The following is a 19,418-nucleotide window of genomic DNA, read 5'->3' on the forward strand; positions in this document are numbered from 1 at the left end:
TGCTGGGTGTCGCGGGGCAGCCCGTCCTGCCCTTTGTGCGGTGGTGCTGGGGACTGAGTTGCTGGGGCAGCGGGGGAGGCCAGGTCAGGGCACAGCCCAGGGGGAGGCGAGAGGGTCACTGGGCGGGGCATCGCAGACTGCGTGGCACAGGGACATCCAGTCTGGACTCGGGCTAAGAGATCTCTTGCCACACTGGACGGATATGACCCTGGCCGCTCCCCACGCTGCTGTCCTCTCGCTGAGGAAACGAGCATGTCCCCTTCTGGGCAGGATGAAGTGGGCCCTTACCGCGAACCGGGCCGGGCCCCGCGCCCCTGTAGCCGACTGCGCAGTCCCGCCTGGGCACCCCTCCCTCTCCCACGCGGAGCCGGGCCTCACACCCTGGGCTGCTCTCCCAGCTGCCCCGGGCTTTGGCAAGCAGCTGTGCCCTGTGCGGAGGGGAGCTGGCGGCCCCGGGAGCCGTGGCAGTCGTCCTGCTACAGGTCAGCGTCACCTGGGCAGCGAGAACAGGTGCTGGGCGGCCCCGCTGGAGCCCAACCTTGTGTAATTCGTCCAGGCAGCCTCCAGGGCACAACTTCAAGGTCAGTGGCGCTTTTGAGGTAATCGTAGATGTCCGTGCGCTTGAGCGGTGTAGCAGAGTTCAGGTGCTTCCTTCACGGCGTCTCCCCCGTGGCAGGCAGCATCTTGAAGGCCAGTCCAGCACGCTCAAGACTGACATGATAGCGTCAGGACTCAACGCTCCTTAGCAAGATCTCCCACGGCGCCTTTCACAGTCACACCCACTTCCGTTCTGTCCCCAGCCCCTCCTTCCTGGCTGGCAACCATTAACCTGTTTTCTCTCTTTCTATAATTTTGTTGTTTCAAGAATGTTATGTGAATGGAATTAAACAGTATGTATGGACTTGATGTGTTGACTCTGGGTGTCTCCAGCTTCCTCGGGTATAAAATGGGTGGCACCAGCATAAAGACAAACATACAGACGATGGGATAGGCTAGAGAGCCCAGAAATAAACCCTCGCATATGTAGATGATTTTGACAAGGACGTCAAGACCATTCGGTGGGGAAAGGACAGTCTTTTCAACAAAGGCTGGTGGGAAAACTGGACACCCGCCTGCGAACGAATAAAGTGGGCCCTTAATAACACCATGTTCAAAAATTAACTCAAAAGGATCACAACAGTTAACACTATAAAACTCCCAGGAGAAAACATGGGGACTTAAAAACATTGGATTTGGAAATTTCTTGGATATGACACCAAAAGCACAGGCGACAAAAGCAAAAATAGACATAGGGGACTTATTCCAAGTTAAAAACTTTCATGCATCAAAGGATCCTATCAACAGTGCAAAAGGGCTACTCAGAATGGGAGAGAGTATTTGCAAATCACACATCTGATAAAAGATTACTACCCAGAACATATAAAGAATTCCTAAAACTCAAACCACCCAAAAGATTCAAAAATCTAGACATTTCTCCAAAGAAGACGTAAAGATGGCTAATAAGTACATGAAAAGATGCTCGACATCACTTATCTCTAGGGAAACGCAAGTCAAAACCACTGTGATGCCGCCTCACGGGCGTCGAGATGACCCAGACAGAAAATGAGCGTTGGAGAGGAGGTGGAGGGACTGGATCCTTGTGCATCGCTCGTGGAAGGCAAGGTGGCACAGCCCCTATGGACGACGGTCCGAGAACGCCTCAAAGTGAAAGAATTGCCACGTGACCCAGCAGTGCCACCTCTGGGTGTGTGCCCACAAGAACTGAAAGCGGGGTCCTGGGTCCTGAGGGGATATTCGTTACACCCGTGTCCACGGCAGCGCTGTTCACAGTGGCCGAAAGGGGGAAGCAAGCCGGTGTGCAAGGGATGTGTGGATGAGCAAAAGATAGTCCGTCCGTACACTGCGGCACTACGCGACCCTATTTAAAACAATCCCGTCATCCACTACGACAGGGACGGGACTGAGGACGTTAAGGTAAGTGAAGTAAGTCAGCCAGACGCAAATGCTGTATGATTCTACTTACATGCGGTATTTAGGACAGTCAAATCATAAATACAGATGGTTGCCAAGGACCGGGGGAGAAAGCGGTGGGAAGTGGTTGTTTAGTGGGTTCAGAATTTGTTTTGCAAGATGAAAAGTTTCTGAGTTTAAATGCACAAAGGGAACATACTCAACACTACTGCACCATACACTAAAAATGGTTAAGATGTAAATTTTATGCTATGTGTATTTTACCACAATTAGAAATTTTAAAAAGCAAAAAACCTCCCCGGGGAGCTAAGAGCGCCCACCCAGCTGGCCATGGAGGTGACAGATGGGCTGGGGGCGCGCAGGCTTCTGCCTCGCAGACTCGGGGGGATGGTCAGCAGTGTGCCTGCGGTAGCGATGGCCAGCGAGGGTCCGAGGCGGGTCGCACCAGCGGAGAGGACTCTGGCCTGGAGCGCAGGGACCTCTGTTGGGTGTTTCAGCCGACTCGCGCCATCACGGCACTCCACGGCGGCCATCGCCAGAGTTTACGTAACTGTGACCTAATTCGGGTGAGCACTGAGTTCGTTTTAGTTTTCCACTATTTACTTACAACTGTCACAGCCGGCCCACTGCTCCCCAGATGATCCACACGGGAACCAAGCCCTTCAAGTGCCTCAAATGCGGCCAGACCTTCAGGTGGGTCTCCGGCCGTCTGCGACAGCCGGGAAACCTCGGTGGCCACACGAGGTCCACTCCGAGGGCAGGTGCAGCCGCCCCGCGACCGTGGGAGCCTTCAGTGGGAGTCGGGCCTGTGGGCGCTGCTGCCTGGCAGCGAGGCCTCCCGGGGAAGAGAAGCTCGGCCAGCCCCAGAGGGGCCACAGCGGTGAGCAGCCCTGAGCGTGCCCCGTACGGCCAGGCCTTCGGTGCCCAAGGGCTCCAGCAGCCACCAGACAGTACACCTGGCCAGGTTGGACTGCGCCCTGCTGTGGAAGAAGCTTCCGGGTCCCCCTCCACATGGCATCAGAGAGCCCCATCTCACCCCCGTGAGTAGGTATACGGGTACCCCATCGCCCGCATCTGTCTTGGGGTTGGGGGCCTGGCTGGTGGTCCTGACCCAACATGGCGAGAAGAAGCCTCCTCAGTCCTGGGGTCTCAGGGCAGCAGAGCGCCCCAGTCTCCCGAGCAGCTCTGCCTGGGACTGTCCTCCAAGAAAACCCGTGAGAGGGTGCGCCTGGCCCCTCAAGGCAGCTAGAGGAGGCCTGTGGTTTGGGCCAAGGAGGACCCGGCCCCCTCCCTGAGCACGTGGCCTTCCTCAGCAGGCTGGGCAGCTGCCACCGCCGTCCTGGCCCTGACCCACCTCACGCCGCCCACCCTGCCCTCTGGCCCCTGCCCACGTGGCATGTACTCCCCGGCCTGCCCAGCTCACTGAACCGGGAGGTGTTGCCCTCACTGTACCCTCTGAGGGGACCCTCCGCAGTCTCCCAGCACCTGGGTCAGTGGGTCTTTTCTGGCAGGGGACATGGCTGTGAGTGGGCTCACTCTGGTCCATCTCTTCAGACAGGCCTGCAGATCTTGGGGACAGGCTCCAGGTGGCAACAGGAAAGCACCCACAGCAACCACCTGGTGAGCAGTGGTCACCTGGAGCAGAAGCCACAGAGCAGTGGGCAGGTGGCAGGGGACAGAGGAGGAAATGCTGGAGCAGCAAAGCGGAAGGTGCCAGAGCGGAGTGGGGCGGGGGTCACACTTTATTCACGAGTGCACTCACCACACACGCATCCCGCGCACCGGTCTCCCCGCCCCACCCCCACTGGCCTTCCTCCAGGTGGGTTCAGGCTGCACCATCGATGTTCACGGGCTCCTTCGCCTGGGGGCCGGGGACAGACTTAGCAGAGGGGGTGATGCTCTGTGAGGACACACGCAAAGAAGTCCGCGAAGAGACCCGGGAGCCAGGACCGGACACGGTCAAGGACGGGACGCGGGAGCCAGAGCGGGACGCGATCAAGGGCGGGACCTGGGCGACTACGTGCGACGGGATCACTGACAGGCCCCTGGAGACCGCGCTGGGAGAGACCTGCGACAGGGTCCTGGAGGCCGGGAGAGACAGGTCTGTGAGGGAGGCAAAAGACTCGGAGCGCGAGGCGGGCGGCGGCGGTTGCCACAGCGCTGGGCCCCCGGGGCCGCGGCGCAGCCAACCGTGCACGCGCGCCAGGTCCCGCGTGCTCTCGTGCTCACGCCGCAGCTGCTCACGCTGCTCCAGCAGCTGCCGCCGCGTGTCACGCAGCAGCTGGGCCCGGCGGAGCAGCCTCAGCAGATGGCATTAAATTGCTTAACCATGCTGAGACATCTATTTCTTACAATAAAATAAGGAGAATGAACCAGGGAGTGTACTATTGAGAAACCCTTTGACCTATGAATTTTTACTTCCTAGGTTATAAATTTCCATTACAACATATTCTTCCCATTGGCTTTATTTACATTTTCTGATATGGTATAATAATATCATAGAAATTTATGCCAAATATTATAATTATTGAGATTTCATACGCAATTATTCTAATGGAATTTTAAATGAGAATGAACTGTATTTTTGCTTTGGGATATTAGTTATGCTTCAGGAAAAAATAATTGGTATCATTTCAGGCTGATATTTTTACATCACCTAATTAAGATTATCTTATTCTCTTTCTTTTATGGGATCTGTGCCGCGCGCGCCTCCATCTCCAGCAGCTGCGCACGCACCCCGTCCTCGCGCCCCTGGTAGAGCGATGCCAGCTCGGCCCGCTGCCAGTGGACCTGCGCCAGGTCCGCGCGGTTCTGCTCATCCAGTCGGACGATGGCGGAGGCGCAGCGCTGCGCGCGCGCGCTCACATAGCTGGCGTACAGCCGGTTCTCCTCGCGCAGGCGCAGCGCCTCGCAGTCCAGGAAGGCGTTCTCCTGCACCACCTGGTCCACGCGCTCCTCGCAGGCGGCCAGCTGCTCCGAGAGCAGCTTGTACTCGCGCTGCAGGTACTGCGCGCGCTCCGACAGCTGCGGCTCGGTGCCCTCTGCCGCCGCGCCCAGCCGGCGCCCCGCGCTCTGCCCGCGCTTCTTCCTGAGCGCCATGGGTCCGGGCCTGGGGCACCGGGACGCGTGAGGGCGCCGCCCCCAGCTCGCTTCTCCAGCTCAGCCTTCCCCTCCCCGAGCCCGAAGATTCTCGCGGGGTGGGACGCGTTTCGGGGTCGCGAGGTTGGGGGAGGCAGAATCAGGGGTATGGGGTTAATCAGGGACCAGGGCACCGTGGCCAACCTTTACTCGTGGGCTCCTTCGGAACCGTCCGTCGGGGTGCGCCAACTCGAGTAACGTTGGCGTTCAGTCCGTACGGTCTCCATGGAGACAGAACTTAGTCGCCCTTCCCCACTCTCACCCCGTCGCTTGGACAACGGCCCTAGTTCCCCGCCTCCCCTCCCCTCAACTCCCTCACTCGGAGTCGGTGCCTGCATCCTGCGTGCGCGCCGTGAGAGGTCGGACCGACACCGGCAGGACTTCGGCTTCCGCGGGAGGGCGCTGGACTTGCTTCTGAATCCAGCAGACTCGGCCGCAGCCCGAAGGGCTTCCACTCTCCACGTGCTAGACGCGGGCTCTTCGCTGTGTGTCCACCAGTGGGCTCCTATTCTCGTGACCCTCGTGTGGGGAGAGGCTGAACCAAATCCCCGGCCTCCAGCCCTGAACAAGCTCCACTCCCGACACACACGTGTGAAGCCTGTCTGGTCAGGGCAAGGCTTCCCCACAGCTTCTCATCTCGCCGGATTCTCGCTTTTCTCGAAGCACGTCGTGATCCCTGTTGCTCCCGCAGGAGGCCTCCGTGGGGTTAGGGTTACTAAGAAGATCGAGTGCATTCGGATGCCATCCGTTGTCCAGTGTGTCTCTAGGATTTCCTCCCTCGTATTCCTAAGCCCACGCGTGTGACAGCTATTCACCGCATTCCAGTGACCTGCACCTGGTGGGCTCTCCTTCCCAGCTGGCCGGGGATGGCCGGAGGGGAAGGGGATGCATCAGGGACTTGGCTGTTGCTCTTGTCGCTGTTAAGGACGTGGAGCTAGATAGCGGCTTAAACGCCTCCTTTAATTATCTTGGTTAGATGTGTGGGCGGAGTTTCCCTAGGTGCCTGGGGAACAGATGCCTCCGGACAGCCTTGACATGCAACTGAAATCACCTGTTTTGGTCCTGTCATTATAGAGTTGAGTGTCTGTCCGTTTGCTGCCAGACGGACAGATTCGAGGATTGTTGGCTTGTAACTGTCATGAGCACAGTTTAGGAAACCGCACTGCAGAAAGCCGTGTGCTGAAAACTATCTCAGCAGGTTGATTTCAGAGTCTGGTGATTCATGGGCTGGACGTGCCCTAGTTAGCTACGTCTATCTGCACGGAAGGTGTGGCAGAGCCTCTAAAAATTAGGAACGCAACTGAGGCATTTTCCTCCTGGTAAAAATGTATTTTATAGATAAAATGACAAACGCTAAGACCATGCAGAACCTTCGTTTGTTTTAACATTAAAGAAACGTTGCTCATAAACTCCTAAAGCAGCATCTGAATGCTGACCTTAAGTGATATGGGCTTTTAATAAGACATGGGGGCCCGGCTTCTTACAGAAAATCCGGGAAAGACGGAGTAGAATCAGGCGGCAAGGACGGTGAGCCTGCGGGTGGGGGCCCCAGCGAGCCCGCTCCGGCTATTTCCCTCTAGTCACTCTCCAGGGCCGGACACTCACATACCAGCGTTTCTGCCCCCACGCGACGCCTCGCCACCCTCAGGGCCCACCTGGGACCACTGCGGCCGTTGGACAGACTGCGAAACTGAGCCTGCGCAAGGTTCAGGCCTGCTCCCACCACGGTCTGGTCCTTCGCAGTCAGACCCTGTGCCTACCCAGGCCACACCGCCCCTACCTTTCCTGGGTTCCTGTGCCACACACAGCTGTCGCATGAATGTCTGGCTCAACCTTGGCCTTTTAATTTTTGTTCTGAGGTGAGGGACTCGATAGGCAGAGACGACTTAAAACTTAAAAAGAGCTAGGATATCTACCTAGATTTTGACCCTGAGGGACAGGACCGGGGGTGGGCCCACACACAGGGACTGGGACACAGCAGAGGGGCGGGGCGCATGCACCTGGACTGGCACAGTCCACCCCGAGGGAGGTGGGGGCAGTGTGAGTTTGGTCTTCTAGGTTACAAGGAGGCTGGTGATGGTCGAAGCAGGAAGTTGCAGCCAAGTCGTTCCAACCTGGGGGATGTGGTCTGTCACACGTCTTCCCTGACACCAGGTCTTCTGGACAAGGCCACCCCAAACTGCATGATTTCCTCAGGGGTCGCCTAAAAATTAAACACACGGTCCACTTTTTATCCAGTGTGCAGTAAATCCCCCAAGTCAATAATACACTCACCAGAGCAAAGCTAAGGGGTATCCCTGCAAACGACGAAATTCATTATTGGCTAACAATTGATGAGAAAATAAAATCTTCCTGACGAGAGTAGTATCTTCAAGGACACTTGAAAGGAGAAAGTCGGAAGTGGTAGAAATAATGGCCCGAAGATAAAACACGTAATAACGGATTTAAAAACAACCCATGGTTTGTGCCCACCCAGGGACGCCAAAAAAGTAAAAACTAAAAATAAAAAAATAAAAACCGCCAGTGGATGAATCAAATGTCCACTGAAAAACTGCTTTAATAATTAAATGTCATAAAGTTCATTCTGTAGAATTTTGCTGAAATTCACCGATGGTGAAATAATTCTGCTTATTGGCCATATCTTGGTGGCAGAATGGCAGGGTCAAGACCTCCTCTGGCCTGGGGTTCGTGGGGGAAGGTGGCGAAAGGAGGGGCTGGCCTGGGCCCTGTCCACAGCCCCGCTCCTGGCATAGACCCTCCATCAGTGCGTCCGGCTCTCATGTCCTTCAGTCTGTCCGGCTAGTTATCAGTCTTCCCTCTATTTCCATAGATGTGTCTTCTACTCTTCCTTCCCTTTGTCCTCATGGGCAAAATGTAGATTCTCAATTTACATTTATATTGAATATCGATTCAATTTGGGGAACACTCCCATTCATTCGATGCATTTGCCACTTCATCTACGTTATCAAATGTACTGGTGTGAGGCTGTTAGTAATGAATGCTCACTCTCTCTTCAGTGTTTGAAGGTTTTGGTAAGAATGTGCTGTCTCTCGTTTAATTTTAATCAGTCTGGCTACATTTTATTCTGTTTATTCAAAGAACCAGCTTTTATTGGTTTTCTCTCTTGCATATCCACTTTCCATTTCAGTGATTCCTACTCTTTATTATTTCATTCTTTATACCTACTTTGGGTTTAATTTTCTCTTCTTTTTCTAGCTTAAAGTGACCAGTTAAACCTTTCATCTTTTCCACTATAAGCACTTAGAACTACAAATTTCTCTCTCAGTGTTGCTTCGGCTGCATCCCATAAATTCTCAGATGTTATATTTTCATTATCTTTTAGTTCGAAATAGTTTCTAATTTCCCTTGTGACTTCTTCTTTGACACATTGCTTATTTAGACGTGTGTTTTGTCGTTTAATCTCCACATCTTCTTTGGGGGGGGGATTTTCCAAATATCGTTGTTATTTGTTTCTAATTCCATTCTATGAGATCAGAACACATAATTTGTGTGATTTCGGTCCTTTTAAATTTGTTGATCTTTGTTTTATGGTACTTAGAATATGGATTTTCTTGGTGAATATTTCATATAATTTGAAAAGGATATCTATTTTGCCGTCGGGTGAACTGTTCTATAAACGTCAGCTAGGTCAAGTTGAACAATAACGTCGCTGGACTCCATTACACCTTTATTTTCTGCTTGTTCTGCTAATTATTGAAAGTGTTAAAATCTCCAACTGATTTATTTTTTCTTTCTGTTTTGCTTTATGTATCTTGAGAATTTGTTATCCGGGGCACACAGTCAGGGTTACAACACCCATTCCCACCGCCCTCCCTGGTCGGTCACTCCCCTTCCTCACTTGCTTTTCGCTGTGGCGCGTGACCTCGATGCACAGCAGCCACACTCGGCCAGTCTTGCGAACGCTCACCTCCTCCAGCTTTGGTCTCCCAGACACTCGACCCGAAGCCCCGGCCTGGATCTGCTCCAGGCTTCTCACGTCGCCCCAGCATCTGCCCAGTCCGGGGGTGAAAACTGCGTCTCAGGCCTGGGTACCGCACGCGCAAAGGTCTGGAGATGGCAGACAGGGTTCAGGAGGCTGCAGAGGGCTCCTTGGAGCCGGGGGCGGAGGAGGGAACCTGCTCCGGAGCGGGGTCGGCGGGGTCTGGCGGTCGCAGCCGGAAGGCCAGAAGCTGTCTGGGGCAGCGCCGAGGGGGCGGGACTACGAGGTCCACGGTGGCCCCGGATTGGGCGAGGCTTGGGCTACAGCCCCCGCCCCACCTCGGCCATGGTAGCACCGCCCCGGGTTGCCAAGGCAACCGGCTTCGACAGTTCCGGCCCAGGCGGCATCCACAGCCTTCAGGCGCCCCTCCTGCCAGCATGTGCGCCGCGGAGGTGGACGATCATGTAGCCCAGCGATACCTGCTCAAGCGGCGGCTCGGGAAGGGGGTGAGCCCGGGGAAGCTCCCGGGCGTCGGTGGAACCAGACCCCCCGCAGGGTATGGGCAGGGCGAGTCGGGGTTCTGTTCCCTTCGACTCCACAGGGACTCCTGGGCTGGTGTCTCGCCTCCCCCAGAGACTGGTGGTGTGGCCTTTCATTATCTTTCAGTTCAAAATAGTTTCTAATTTCCCTTGTGACTTCTTCTTTGACACATTGCTTATTTAGACGAGCAAGCCACCGAGTCGTTCGGTGCCTCGGTTTCCTGTTACGGGCCCTAACAGTGCCTACTTCCAGGAAACTTGTCAGGTTCCTGCCCGTCACCCTCCAAAAAATGCTGGCATCCTCAGCAGCCTGCAGAGGCAGGGGCTTCCCCCAGAACCACAGGCCTCGCCACCCCCTGCCCCTTCCAGCAGCCAGAGCCAGAGAAGGAGCCTGTCTGCAGGGCAGTCTGGTGGGGGAGCTGGTGGGGTGGGAGGCTGACTGCCCTCCTCCTCAGGCCTACGGCATTGTGTGGAAGGCGGTGGATCGGAGAACGGGAGAGGTGGTGGCCATCAAGAAAATCTTTGATGCCTTTAAGGATAAGATGGATGCCCAGGTAAGGGCTGTGGGCTCACCCCTGCCGCCTTAGTGCCTGGAGACCAGCCACAGCAGGTTTCTGGCATTGCTCTGGGAAATGGTCGCCACGGTCCCATGGATGTGTGGGTGACGAGCATCAGCCCTTTTGGGCCCTTTGAAGATGTGGCTCCCGCTGGCTCCGCGCACACTTGTGCTTCTGTCTCGTTCCAGAGAACGTTCCGGGAAATCATGCTGCTCCAGGTGAGTGGCCAAGGCCATCCACCTGCTTCCCCAGGTGCAGTTTCCCAGCCCCTCGACCCCAGAGACTCTGGCTATCTCCCCAGGAATTTGGGGATCATCCCAACATCATCCGGCTCCTGGATGTGATCCAGGCAGAGAATGACAAGGACATTTACCTGGTGTTTGAGTCTATGGGTGAGTGACAACTCGTCCTGGCCCAGGACCCCCCAGGGCCTGGCTCCCTCTGTATGTCGCTCTGCTGCTCAGGTCCCTGCAGTGGCTAGCACCCTCGCCTTGGGCAGCGTCCCCATGCCCAAGGACAAACAGCTGGCAAGTATGCGCCATTGGGCGACCCATTTCTACTCATTTGATAAAACGAAGGCATGGAGTAAAGTATTAAAAACATTCCACAAACTTCTTGCTGTGCTGACAAAGACAATGGGCAGGCCGAGGCGCCCACACGAGGCTGCCGGCTCTCCCCGAGCCCCCCACTGACCTGCACGCCCGCAGACACTGACCTGGACGCCGTGATCCGCAAGGGCAGACTGCTGGGGGACGTCCACAAGCGCTACATCTTCTACCAGCTGCTGCAGGCCACCAGCTTCATCCACTCTGGACGCGTCATCCACCGGGACCAGAAGGTGCCGCCCACGCTCCTCCCACTCCCCACGCCCCCGTGTGCACGAACGTCCTGCATCCTCCAGCCCATGTCCTCTCCCCAGCCATCCAACGTTCTCCTGGATGCCAGCTGCCAGGTGAAGCTCTGTGACTTTGGCCTGGCCCGCTGTCTCTGTGGCCCCCGCGAAGGGCCCGAGGGCCAGGCCCTGACGGAGTACGTGGCCACACGCTGGTACCGGGCTCCAGAGGTGCTGCTGTCCTCCAGCTGGTAACAGGGACCCCTACGCCCCTCCTCATGCAGCACCCCCGTGCCCTCTCACCCAGCCAGGGCCCTCGCCTGACCCCTCCCAGAACCCTAGGCCCCATGCCCTGAATGGCACTCCTCCCATCCCCTCCGCCTCCCGCACACCTGCCCCAGGTACACCCCAGGGGTGGACATGTGGAGCCTGGGCTGCATTCTGGGCGAGATGCTGCGGGGGAGGCCTCTGTTTCCCGGCACGTCCACTCTCCACCAGCTGGAGCTGGTCCTGGATGCCGTCCCGCCCCCCTCCGAGGAGGGTGAGCTCGTGCGGGAGTGGGAGCCTGAGGGCGTGCGGGCTGGAAGGGAACAGGGTGGGAGGAGGGGTCAGAGGCCTCGGCGTGACTGGGAAGGCGGGCCCTGCCGGCAAGTCAAGGAGCCACTGCACAGAGTCTGCAGGCCGGGGAGAGTCCGGCCATGGGCTCCATGAGGGTCGAGCAGTGCCCACGAAGGGTCTGCCGGGTCAGCACGGGAGCTCTCGCCCTCCGAATGGCGGCAGGGAGGTTGAGGGCAGAGGTGGAGGGCAGTGGTGGGGTTGTGGCCGCGGGCCCTCCCTTTTTCCTTAGGGCAGGTGGGGCAAGAGAGAGGGGAGAGCCAGGAGGCGGAGCCTGGTTCCTGGCCCATGACCTGCTGTCCCAGGGGGAGGGGACCAGGGGGTCCTCTGTGGGTGGAGGCGTGTGTTTGCATGTCGAGGGTGTGAGGGTGCATGAGGGCCGGCACGTGAGTGGCTGCACATGTCCAGGTGTTGGGGGTTTGAGCCCTGCCAAGCAGCCCCAGCCCGGGAGAGAGTAGGCCATTCCATGGGGCCAGAAGAGCCGGCTGGCCCGGGACCTCCCTGAGCTGCCCCACCAGACCAGGCCCTCCTGATCACAGCACCTTCTGCCACTCACCCCGCAGACCTCCTCGCTCTTGGCTCAGGCTACAGTGCCTGGATTCGGCACCACCTGGGGACCAGGTGAGTGCAGGTGTGTGGGAAGAGGGCGCCAGAGCTGTTCCTGTAACCTTGCTGACCAGTCTGTGGCAGCCCAGACTCTGGCCTGCTCTGCTGATGGTCACACTAAGAAGGAGTCCCCCGTGTGGGCCCAGCTCAGCCGGGGGAGGAACCCCAGAAGCAGCTTTAGCGGGGTGGAGGGCATGCACAGGAGGGGACACAAAGGGTTCTCACGACCCTCTCAGGCTGCCTGAGGGGCACACGCGGGTTGGGGAGACAGTTAAAAGTGGGGCTGGGTGCAGGGCTGAGCCTGGGCCACAGATATGGGTGTGGGGAGGAGCCCCCACCTGGACAGTAAAGGACCTGCAGGCACTTGCAGGCCTCGCCAGACGCTGGCGGCCCTCCTGCCCCCGGACACACCCCCGGAGGCCCTGGACCTCCTCAGGCGACTCCTGATGTTCACCCCCGACAAGCGGCTTAGCGCAGCCCAGGCACTGCAGCACCCCTACGTGCAGAGGTGAGGCGGGGAGAGGCTGCAGCGCCCCACATGCCCGGGTCGGGGCTGGGCACCCGCCCTGAGCTCTGGCGGAGAGGCTGGCTTCTCCCGCACTCGCCTGCGGGCTGCCCGCAGGTTCTACTGCCCGGCCCATGAGTGGACACTGGCGGCGGACGTGCGGCTCCCGGTGCAGGAAGGAGTCCAGCTTACGGCCGCCGAGTATCGCGACCTCCTCTACCAGGTGCTCCGGCCCGCGACGCCCATCGCCCCTCCAACGACCGCCCCCTTGAGGCCTCCCCGTGCCCCAGCGACCCGCAATACCCCTCCCCTTCCCTCCCGCAGATGATCCTGGAGCGCAGGGGCCACAGCCTCGTCCGGAGCCAGAAAGGCCTGGGAGGCGGCCCCCCGCCCCAAGAGCGCCCACTCAAAGCCAGAGCCGCCCCGCAGCTGCCCTCGGGCAGGCCGGCGCAGAGCCCTGGACACAGGCCTCAGAATAGCCCCGGTCACGACGCGGCGCATGGTGCGTGATCCCTGAGGGCCCCGCCCCTTCAGGTGGGACCACCAACCGTCCCGCGGCGCGGGACTCCTAACCCCGGGCTGACCTTCCTACCCCCAGACACCCCCGGCGGAGCCCCGAACGTTCTCAGGCAGGACTCGGCTCCCCTGCTGCAGCCTTCGCCGCCAGGAGGATCCGCGAGAGAAGGAAGATCCCCTGGGGCGGCGGCGGAGTCGCCCTCGGCACCTCCGTGGGTAGGTCCTCAGAGAGTGGGCCCAGGAGGATCCCTCCCCTGTGCCTTTTCCGAAGGCCGCAGTGACCTTCCGATGCGCCCCTTCCCAGGTGGCGCCCCGCGAGGGGGTGGCGGCGGCGCCCTCCCTGACCTCGCAGGCTGCCGCCCAGGTGGCCATCCGGGCCCTGATCCGGAGTGACCAGGCCCCGGGCCGTGGAGTGAGGGCGGCCGGCGCGCGACAGGTGAGCCCGCCCGCTCCGGCCCTCCGCTCTCCTCCCTTCGCTGCTTCCCGACCCCTCCGACCTCGTGCTCGCGCCGGCGGACCCTCCGCTCGGCCTGTCCAGGCCCCTGACGAGGACCTCCGACCGCGCGCAGGCCCCTCTCCTGCGTTCCCCGCAGCCCCGGCCGGGCCGCAGGATGTTCGGCGCCTCGGCCTCGCAGGGGGCCCAGGGGGCCGCGAGGGCCGCGCTCGGAGGCTACTCCCAAGCCTATGGCACCGTCTGCTGCTCGGCGCTGGGCCGCCCGCCCCTGCTCCCAGGGCCCCACGCCTGAGCCGCGCCATCACCTTCTGCCCCGCCCTCGCGCCCGGCACCGCCCTCGGCCCCGCGCCCCTCCGCTCGGCCTGCGGATTTGCCCCCGGTACCCAGAGCTCTCCGCTCCTCTTCCACTTGATGGGTCACTTTGAGACCCAGGAAGCTTGTTCGGTCTTTTCTGGGGGAAATGAATACCCACCCCAGCCCCAACCACTTCCTCCAATAAAGTCTCCTCTGTCACCAGCCCACCTGTTGTGCCCATCTTTCATCCTCGGTGAGGGACTTGGAGCCCACCCAGGTCCCAGGACCATGTCCAGAAAACTGTCTGCTGTCACCCTGAGGCTCCTGTCTGCCCAGCGTCCAGCCTTTTCCCTCCAGCAGTGTGGGGGCCGAGGAGATGCAAGGAGTACATGGAGACCACACATGCTGGGTCTGCACTGCACCTGACGCTGGGCAGGGCCAGAGCATAGGGAGGAGTTCGCAGCCTAAGGGTCCTGGTTGCCTTATGGGGGTGGGGGGCGGCCTACTAGCTGCAGGGCACGCAGCTCTCCTGTACGGGCTGCTGCCAGCGTGGGGAACAGGCAATGGGGTGGAGGTCAAGGAAAGAGGGGGCCCAGGCCCAGGGCCTCTTTCTGCTCGGAGATGAGCCAGTCATAAGACGGGCAGCTTGTTGAGTTTCTGGAGCCTTAGGCATAGCCCCGAGGTGATGGACAAGGGGACATGGGGTGAATGCCGCTAGACAGAAGGCATCAGGGAAGTCCAGCCCTGCGCCTGCAACGGGAGGCCTGGGCACTTGGCATCCAAGGGCAGGGGAGGACCCAGGTGGATGGGAGCTGCCAAGTGATCCTGGGAAGTGGCGGCTGACCTTGAGGACTAGGGGCCCCCTGGGAAGTGCCTGTGGGGTGTGCCCCCACAGCAGGCTGGGTGGCATGAGGAGAGCAGCTGGTAGAGTGTGGTTATGAAATGGGGCCACCCTAGGAAGGAGTCTGTGTTGGGTTAGAAGATTCTGGTAGAGGTGTTGGCAGTCTAGGTGGAGAGGGGTCTTTGCTGCTCCTGTCCGGTGTGGACAGTGGTGTCCAGAGGAAAATCTGAGAAGTTCACAAAGCTAAAGGTTTCAGTGCGTAGCTGGGTGATTATCTATATTTGGGAACGTGTTGAAATATTTTGTGCTCGTGTTTTATTGTTCACACCAAAGTGTGCAGAGTCGCATGAGGAGCTATCTTGCTCGGCACATGGGGGATGCAGACAGGAGGCTCCAAGGGCCACACTCAGGCCCCCAGCTGCTGGCTTCTGGTGACCAGATGCTCCACTCCCTGAGAAGACTCCCCCTGAGCCCTAGGCCTGGACTGGCCTGCTTTGAGCAGCACCAGGCTAGGCAGAAACACACTTGTCAGCGAGCACATCAAGGCCAGGAAACACCCCAGCTGACCTGGCTCCCCACGACCTTTTTTCTACCTGAATCAAAGTCCCTGCTGTCACCCCTACTTGGGTGGGGCTCTGGTAACCAGACTGTGCCTCCTGAGTCAGAGCTGCTGCCTTGGCTCAGTGGCTTTGTTTCTGAATTCCTTTCCCATTCTGAGTAGTCGCGATTTCTTCGACTAAAAAAACAAAAACAAAAACCTATCTGAAAAGAAATAGCAGAAATGCCAATTTCACAATGTTAGCACCTACAGGGCAGGGGGAGGGGGTGCTTTGAAGCATTTGGTGCCAAAGGGTGTCATTCCGAATCAAAGTTACTCTCTAGAGGTGAGAAAGACACAGGAAAGGTGAGCAGGGAAGCCTGGACAGAGCTCGCGGGTTGGGGACAAAGAGGAAACGATGCAAGACGGTGCAGCTGGGCCCTGCAGAGCGAGGACCACACCCAGCTCATGGGGCCAGGGCGGTGGGGCTCAGGCGCCACTGCCCTGCGTCCTCTGCCCTCACCTGTTCAAGTACAAGCACTCCACAACCACGGCTGCAGGGCCTGTGGGGCCCCTTGGCCAGGCTGGGGTCGCCCGCCATCCATCACAGAAGACTGGTGCTCCCACTCCCCCCCAGGGAGCAGCCGGATCTGCATCAGTTCTCGGGGGCAGGGCGGCCCCTCTGTGGTCCTCTGCCCCTCCCCACAGTGAATGGGCCACCAAGAAAGGTGTCGGGAGATGGACAGGAAGGGAGCCACCTGAGATGGAGCTGGAGCGAGCCGGCCCTGAAGAGGTGGGAGGCCCGGAGAGGGGCTGCGGGGGGACAGCAGAGACCGTGCAGCCCCAGAGGCCCTGAGCAGAGGGGACCCTGAGGCACAGAAACCCTGAGACATGAGGCCCCAAGAGAGCAGGGGACTGAGGCACAAAGAGATGGGTCCCTGAGGTGAATGAAGGCCAGAAGGGACCTGAAGCCCAGAGAGACGGTAGAAGCAGATGTGTATGAAGGCACAGTGGGGAGGAGGCCCAGAGACTGAGGTGCTGAGATGCGAGTTGGGGGACTAAGGCATGAGGCAGTGAGGGGCTGCAGCAACAAAGGGGTGAGCCCAAGGGGAGCTGAGCTCTGGCCACGCCTAGCCAGTTCCAAACTGCTGTGGCGTGTGGGCCAAGTGCTCCACCTGGTGGGTGGCGGTGACGCGGGCACCCCGGCCTGGTCCCGAGGGCGGGAGGCTCACTTCTTGCTTTTGAACGTGCCCAGGATCTTGGGCATAAACTTGCCCACCTTGCTGTCCCTGGTGTCCTCCTCTGCCGGGCCCTCCCCCGCTCCGGGGCCGCCAGCCTCCTCTCTTTTGCAGAAGACCTCGAAGCGGCTGTACACCCGCTTCTCCTTGCGCATGCTCTCCATGCGGCGCAGCAGCCGGTCGCGCTCCTCTCCGCTGGCCGGCAGCGTACGGCTCAGCCGGCCCTGTGTCCCCAGACTGTCCGAGCGGAAGATGGCCGAACATTTGTCCTTGTCGGACATATCGGGGGCCAGGCCTCCAGCAGATGATGAGCGGCCTAGCTCAGGGCTACTGGGGCCCGGGACGGGGGCGGCGCGGTGCTTCTGGCCGTGAGCGCTGATCTGCTCCAGAATGGCTTTCGTGTCATCTCGCAGGTTGCTGCTGTACAAGGCGTTGGCCGTGGCCGAGGTCATGCGCGCCCGTGGGCCCCGCTCATCTCCAGTGGCAGCTTCTGTGCTGTCACCCCGGTTCAGCGATGGTCGCCGCAGGGGGCTTTCAGGCTGCCCGTTCTCCTGCGGCGCTGGGAAGCCGCCCTCATCCTCTGCACGCCGCTCACCCTTGGGACTTAACAGCTGCCGGAGGCGCAGGGACCCCTTGCGCAGGACCTCCATGGCGCCGCCAGTCGCCTCCTCCACCGGCCCAGCCTTCGGAGACTCTCCAGAGAAGGTAAGGGTAAGGCTGCTCCTGCGCTCGGGCACGGGGGGCACCGGGCTGCCCCTGCGCTCCGGCATGGGGGGCACCGGGCTGCCCCTGCGCTCGGGATAGGCCGAGGTGGGGCTCCCCTTCCGCTCAGTAAATCCTGCAGTTGGGCTGCCTCGGCGAGCAGGAAACCCAGGCGTGGGGCTCTCCTTATGCTCGGGGTAGGCTGAGGTGGGGCTCCCTTTTGGCTCTGAGTGGGGCGCCTCCACAGGGGGGCTGCTCCGCCCTTGTGGGGAGGTGGAGCGGCCCTGCGCGGAGAGAAAGCGAGAGGGCAGCCTGTCAGCCCCGCTCCGGCCCAGTGTGTCGAGCAGCTGGGTGGCAGTGAGCGTGGCGGCTCCCGGCTGCCTCTCGGCCTCCTGGTGCAGCTGCTGTGCCAAGGAGTCGCGCAGGTCGAGCAGGCAGCTCTCGAGACTGCGGCGCTCGCTCCCCACACCGCCTGGCGCTGCCACCTCCTCCCGCCACGTCTGGGACACCACAGCCTTGCTGTGGTTGGCCCCCACGACTGCGGCCCCTGTAGCGCCAGGATCACGAGCTGGGCCCTTGTACTTCTCCAGGAGCTCAGCCACCTTGGTGGAGGCGGCAGAGCGCACGGCCTCGCCGCCAGGGCCCAGCATCTCGCTGACCGCCTGCTCCTTGTGCAGCAGCTGCACCTTCTCGGTGGCGGCGGCAGTGGCGCCGCCCGCACCCTCAGCCTGCGACGCGAAGATGAGTGATGAGCGCAGCCGCGAGCTGCGCTGGATCAGCGGGTTCAGGCGTGAGCGGAAAGAGTCCTGTTTGGCCAGGCCTGTCTCCTCCAGGGCCTCGCGCTCGGGGCCATCGCCGCCACCGCTGCCGGAGCCCGGCGCCGGGCCCTTGGCCAGGAAGGGTGCAGATGCACGAAAGGTGGAGGGAAGCAAGTCCGCTGCGGCCGCACGGCCCCCAGGAACCAGCACGTCGTCTTCGTAGGTCTCGGTCTCCATGGGTGCCGGCAGGCCCTCTTCACTGGCCTCCTCGCCATGGCAACCGCTCAGGTAGGAGGCGAGGCGCCAATGGCGCAGCCCTGCCCGCCCCTCGGGCCCAGGCCTGCGCTCGGGTTCCGCCTCGGGGCCGGTTTCAGGGCCCAGCCTTGCTGCTGCCTGACACGAGAAGCGCTGGCCCAGGTTGGGGCGTGGGGCTCCTCCAGGTTCCAGGCCATGGGGCCCAGGCCCCAAGGCTGGGTCCGAGCCGTGGCGCACTTCGCGTGATGCGCTGGACGGCACGTAGTCCAGCCGCTGGTGTCCGTCCGGGCCAAGCTCAGGGAAGCGTGGCCCGGTGCCCAAGGCGAAGTCGTCGGGGTCAGCGAAGCCTGGGCGCCCAGCGCGCAGCTTCTCAAACAGGCCCTGCGGGCGCGTGGGCGCGAGCTGTGGGTCCCACTGGTAATGCTGCTGGTAGAGCTGGTCACGGTGGAAGTGGCTGGTCTGGAAGCGGAAGTCGTCTCCGTGGCTGAGGAACGTCTGCCGTGACACCTGCCGCGCAGCCGTGAAGTTCTCCACGGCGCCGGGGCCATCAACTGCCGCGTAGCTGTGCCGCTTGAAGGCGTCCATCTCTAGGTGCCGCGCCTGAAAGAAGCCCCGCGGGCCCGCAAGCTCCCCACCTGGTCCAGCCTCGGCGTCCAGCCGTCGCGACAGTGGCCGCAGCCCTGCGTGTGGCTCCAGGGGTCCTCCTGGCATTCGTGGTTCCTCTCGGCGGAAGGCCGACAGGAAGTGGCGGTCGGGGTCGAGGAAAGAGGGGAACCCCAGGCCCTCTTCCCGAGGCGGCTGAAACAAGAAGTGCGCTCGTTTGGGGAAGGAGAAAGGAGTTGGCACCCCGGTCATCTGGCCGCTCACGAGGGGCCCAGCCCCGGAGTATGGAGCCAGGGCATACGCGTCCATGCGGGCCAGCGCCCCGGCCGAAGGCACCAGCGGCTCAGACTGTGCAAAGAGAATGCGGAACTCCTCGTCGAAGCTGGAGACCAGCTCCCCCTGGAACACGTGCGCGAGGCTCCGGTGGATCTTCTCAAAGGACCACATGAAGCTGCGGGGGGCGGGGCCAGAGTCAGGACGAGGGGCAGGCGGGGTCAGACGGAGGGGAGGTGGCCA

The 19,418-nt window shown here is 60.4% G+C and overlaps 3 protein-coding genes and 1 long non-coding RNA gene across 13 annotated transcripts in view; 1 reads left to right on the plus strand and 3 right to left on the minus strand.

The window, feature by feature from the left end:
• Positions 1–2,749: 2,749 nt before the first annotated feature.
• On the minus strand, positions 2,750–5,070 carry CCDC166 (coiled-coil domain containing 166). Its single transcript, XM_006913043.3, has 2 exons — positions 4,659–5,070; positions 2,750–4,281 (listed from the first exon to the last, which is right to left on the minus strand). The coding sequence occupies exons 1-2, from the start codon at positions 5,068–5,070 to the stop codon at positions 3,797–3,799; spliced, it is 897 nt and encodes a 298-aa protein (XP_006913105.1). The 3' UTR covers positions 2,750–3,796.
• Positions 5,071–6,417: 1,347 nt separating this feature from the next.
• LOC107195755 lies at positions 6,418–9,171 on the minus strand. Its single transcript, XR_001516990.2, has 2 exons — positions 9,038–9,171; positions 6,418–7,312 (listed from the first exon to the last, which is right to left on the minus strand). It is a non-coding gene; the product is annotated as an uncharacterized LOC107195755 (long non-coding RNA).
• MAPK15 (mitogen-activated protein kinase 15) lies at positions 9,163–14,588 on the plus strand. 6 transcript variants are annotated; one of them, XM_015590200.2, is made up of 14 exons: positions 9,163–9,555; positions 10,044–10,142; positions 10,334–10,363; positions 10,447–10,537; positions 10,853–10,983; positions 11,065–11,228; positions 11,379–11,518; positions 12,156–12,213; positions 12,569–12,706; positions 12,821–12,926; positions 13,028–13,205; positions 13,302–13,435; positions 13,524–13,655; positions 13,789–14,091. In XM_015590200.2, exons 1-14 carry the CDS (start codon positions 9,184–9,186, stop codon positions 13,963–13,965), a joined length of 1,950 nt encoding a protein of 649 aa, XP_015445686.2. In that variant the 5' UTR covers positions 9,163–9,183; the 3' UTR covers positions 13,966–14,091. The 6 variants fall into 6 exon arrangements, with proteins under 6 accessions (XP_015445686.2, XP_024903380.1, XP_015445685.2 ...); XM_025047612.1 differs by having other exon boundaries at positions 13,524–14,588; XM_015590199.2 differs by having other exon boundaries at positions 10,853–11,228.
• Positions 14,589–15,068: 480 nt separating this feature from the next.
• FAM83H (family with sequence similarity 83 member H) overlaps positions 15,069–19,418 on the minus strand; it is a 14,328-nt gene continuing 9,978 nt past the window's right edge. For all 5 annotated transcript variants that reach the window (XM_006912959.3, XM_015590280.2, XM_015590279.2 and 2 more), the window contains exon 5: positions 15,069–19,353. In XM_006912959.3, coding sequence (XP_006913021.2) covers positions 16,575–19,353 — 2,779 coding nt within the window. In that variant the 3' untranslated portion in view covers positions 15,069–16,574. The remainder of the gene's footprint in view (positions 19,354–19,418) is intronic.

The sequence above is a fragment of the Pteropus alecto genome, unplaced genomic scaffold (genome assembly GCF_000325575.1).
Source record: "Pteropus alecto unplaced genomic scaffold, ASM32557v1 scaffold105, whole genome shotgun sequence".
Taxonomy (NCBI): Eukaryota; Metazoa; Chordata; class Mammalia; order Chiroptera; family Pteropodidae; genus Pteropus; species Pteropus alecto.